At 37.7% G+C, this 3558-nt stretch overlaps 1 protein-coding gene across 3 annotated transcripts in view; it reads left to right on the forward strand.

Annotated features, from left to right (window-relative positions):
- The window catches only part of LOC113585757 (transcription factor COE1-A-like), a 44108-nt gene extending 41362 nt beyond the window's left edge, over positions 1-2746 (forward strand). For all 3 annotated transcript variants that reach the window (XM_035527221.1, XM_035527223.1, XM_035527222.1), the window contains one exon: positions 1-2746. This exon is cut by the window's left edge and continues 1 nt beyond it. Coding sequence is in view for 1 of the 3 variants with exons in the window: in XM_035527223.1 (XP_035383116.1) it covers positions 1-31 (31 nt within the window). In the remaining 2 variants the exon portion in view is untranslated.
- Positions 2747-3558: the final 812 nt, after the last annotated feature.

Genomic DNA, 3558 nt, shown 5'->3' on the forward strand with positions numbered 1-3558 from the left:
GATCCCTGGAATGATCGTCCCGCCCATGTAGAGTGAATGGGACTGTGTGTGTGTCTGTGTGTGTCTGTGTGTGTGAGGAAAGCCCAGGACACACACTTTCCTGGTGCTGCTCTCCCTGAGTGTACACAGAAGACTCCGGTTGTAGACTGACCCTGCAGTCTATCTCTGAAGGATCACTACTTTAAACTCAGGCCCTTTTTTAAACGGAATCACCTTTGAAATGAAATGATAGAAGGAAAGAAAACCTGGACTGTTGTATCAACTTGTTTTGATGTTGAAATTTGTACTCACCTTGTAGACACTTTTTAAGTTGAGGGGTAATGCCACAGACATTTCTTAAAGTCTTAATAGCCCCACCCACACAAGTAGAACAGAGTTCTATTTATTTTCAATTTCTTTGTTTAATTTTTGGTTTGCCATTCTATCTATGTGTTTGGTTCTTTGTTTGTTTGTTTCTTTGTGAAAGAAGTAATGCCCTTTTATGAAATGTAAGATACACAAAAGACACAAGTTGCAGTGTTTTCTATTTATGAGTTTATAGACTAAATGAAGGATTATGGAAGATCTATGAAAACTACCACACTTCAACAACTTAGATTGTGTAAAATCCATTGTCACTTGAGGCCAAATTAGACCTATCAGAAGACTGGATTAACATTTTGAATTCTCCAGAAATCTAATCATTTTTTAGTGGCAAAGGTTGGCGGTGTGTTATTAAAGCAGGCACTCCAGTGCAAGTTGCACTGTTGCCATGGTCCCTAAAGGTCAAGGATTGCCAAATATCCAGATGCTCCAATTTGCTTTGCAGGCCCTTTCACGACATCTCCATCTGAACTGCCATAAAGCTCTGCATTTAAAAAGTTAACCAGACAATACTTTAATGCATCCTGTTTTCATTTAGAATGCAATGAAATATTAGGCCAAGAAAAAAATATATGGTTGTGAATGGCACAAAATCAAATGTACAATATTACGATATTGTCCTTGATTTGTGTGCATTGTTTGTTTGCCACCATTGATGGAATATTTATGAAGGAATGCCTTTTCATGCTGTTGCCATTTCATATAGAAGGTTTGACCTTTTTTTCCTCCTTTTTTTTTGCGGAAAAACTGTGATCATGTGTAGTTGTTAGGTTTTGGTGTTCTGCTTCCAGTGTATCCCAAACATCTAGAGAAGCACATAGATTTGAGGGGTGTTAGTGAAGCGTTTAATTGCCTGATCCTGGATCTGCATTGCTTTCTGGTTAACAACCTGACTAGGCTGATGCTAACAGAGAGAAAGAGGGTGTTATTGTCAAACCATCCACTCCAGATAACAGCCCAGTCAGCACTGTGAAAGTTACACGCCCCTTTTATCAACCATAGGATATCTGGATTAATCATTGTCATTATCATTTTTTTAAATTGTGTGTTTTTTGTACAGAGTAATGAGAATGCAATTTTTTGTGTAATTTGTTTTTCTTTCATTTTGCCAAAGTTATTGTTTGAAATATATTTATACATCAAAAGAAGTCTTAAGGCAGCTTTATAAGACTTATTCTCACTCATGTTTACGCCATACGAAACAGATCTCATTGAACTCAGCTAGGAGAATCTGATTATCAATGAAGGGATATATGTAAAATATCCATATAGCATATGTATGTATCGCTAACATTTTGTACATTGCTTCTAGTCTCTGCTTCTCATCCATGTTACTGTTGTAATCTGCAGATCTGGGTTTTTTTATTATTGTTGTTGCCCACTTTTTTTGGTTGGTAAATGTGATTTATGAATTAGTTTTTTGCATCGTTTTGGTGTGTCGAATTACACCTGCATTGTCATCACCACCCACAAGAGGCCATCGGTTTATTTTTCTATCATTTTTAAGTTAACTAAATGTCTTACTATTTTATGTTGAATTTCTGCACCATGTGTCAAAAATCTGCAAAATATTTAGATTTGCTCAACATGCCTTATTCACCCAGTGTATCACATCAATATAAATATGTTTACTTTCTTTTTTTAAACACTGCTTCATTCAACCGGAATGTTGTTCTGTACACAATATGATCAATATCTTTACTCTTTTGCATCGTTAATGTCCAGGTTTCCACAACGTTAACGTTTCATGTCCACCAGCAGTTAAGATGCCTTAACCATGCCGAGTTACATGTGTCATCTCTTACATGTGTAGCTGTGATCACCAGTGCTTCGCTTTGGCCTCGCCACGCAGCTTGGCAGGAAGTGGAATGACGTCTGGTTTGAAAGCTCAGATCGCACGGACGTTCAGAGCAACAGCAAACCGTGCGAGTGTGCCGTGTTGCTGATATAGTCTTAAAGAATTTCCCATCTGTCATTGCCTCTCCCCAGAGCATCCGAGCTCCCTTTTTAAAGAAGTCTGGGTATCTTTCAGTGAACTAACCATAGCCTTTTTTATTTAATTGGGATCTTTTTTTTAACTTTCTAAAATAAAGTTTGCCAGGTCAAGTCCTGTCATTGCTTACTCATCCAGGTGAACGCCTTATCGACACACACGATCCGAACTCCAGATTAGTGGGGAAATGCTATCTGACTCTCCTTTTCCCCCTGTTGTTCCAATACCTTGTCTTAGGCTGGAGATTATGTGGGCAGTTATATATTGCTGGGGAGGGAAATAATATAAAATTAAAACTACTGTAAAGATTATCATTTTCTAATTAACTTTGAACTGTAAAAGAACTTTTCAACTTTCACAATATTTAATTAAAGTTTCTTCTTGTCTGTGGCCATTCATTCTGTGTTTTTCTTTGGCAAGAAGTCATTTGGCTAACAGTACCTTTTCACTGCATGACGATGTCTAGGGAATCTGTTTCTGAGATGTTTAAAAATGTTAACCTTCCATTCTGAACCAATATGGAAAGCTTATAAAGTAGGCGCATAACAGCGAGATCAAATGTTTATTAGCAACAAAAAAGGCTTTGCAGGTTACTTACTTTCATGCGATTTTATTTAAGCAATCCACTGCACTCATCATCAGTTTGGCTTGCAACTTTAGTGCACGAAAGCAATAGTGCAATTAATTACAAGGCTATAGTGTACTTCAGAAATGAGTGAGACCACGCTGAATATTACTGTAGCACGTATTTCAAAATAGGTGGAAGTCATTTTACATCTACATCAAAAATTAACTGCCCCCCCCAACCCACCCCCTAGTAATACCCACTTTAATGACAGTAATTCTTTAATTCATTATATCTGAATGGCACAGAAAATATGGCCGCACTGTTTCTTTAACATATTAACGACGGCTCTTGAGTCAGATGCTACAGGGAGCTGGGTGCATAATTGATTGATCGTTTGCATTTATGATAGTGAGTAAAATGATTATCTCTTTCTTGGTGCATATCTAATCTAAGCCACTCTGCTCTAATGAGGTTGCACACGTCCCGTTCCACTGACCTCCTGCCACCACGTGAAGACAGTACTGGTCTTGGGGCTCTTATAATGTCCTGTAGTATGTAAAGTACACGCATATGTATCTTTGAGATCAACTCAAGTGCTTTGTTAAGGGATTAGTGGATTAGTAGGTTTTTATCC

This window comes from Electrophorus electricus, chromosome 6 (genome assembly GCF_013358815.1).
Source record: "Electrophorus electricus isolate fEleEle1 chromosome 6, fEleEle1.pri, whole genome shotgun sequence".
Lineage (NCBI taxonomy): Eukaryota > Metazoa > Chordata > Actinopteri > Gymnotiformes > Gymnotidae > Electrophorus > Electrophorus electricus.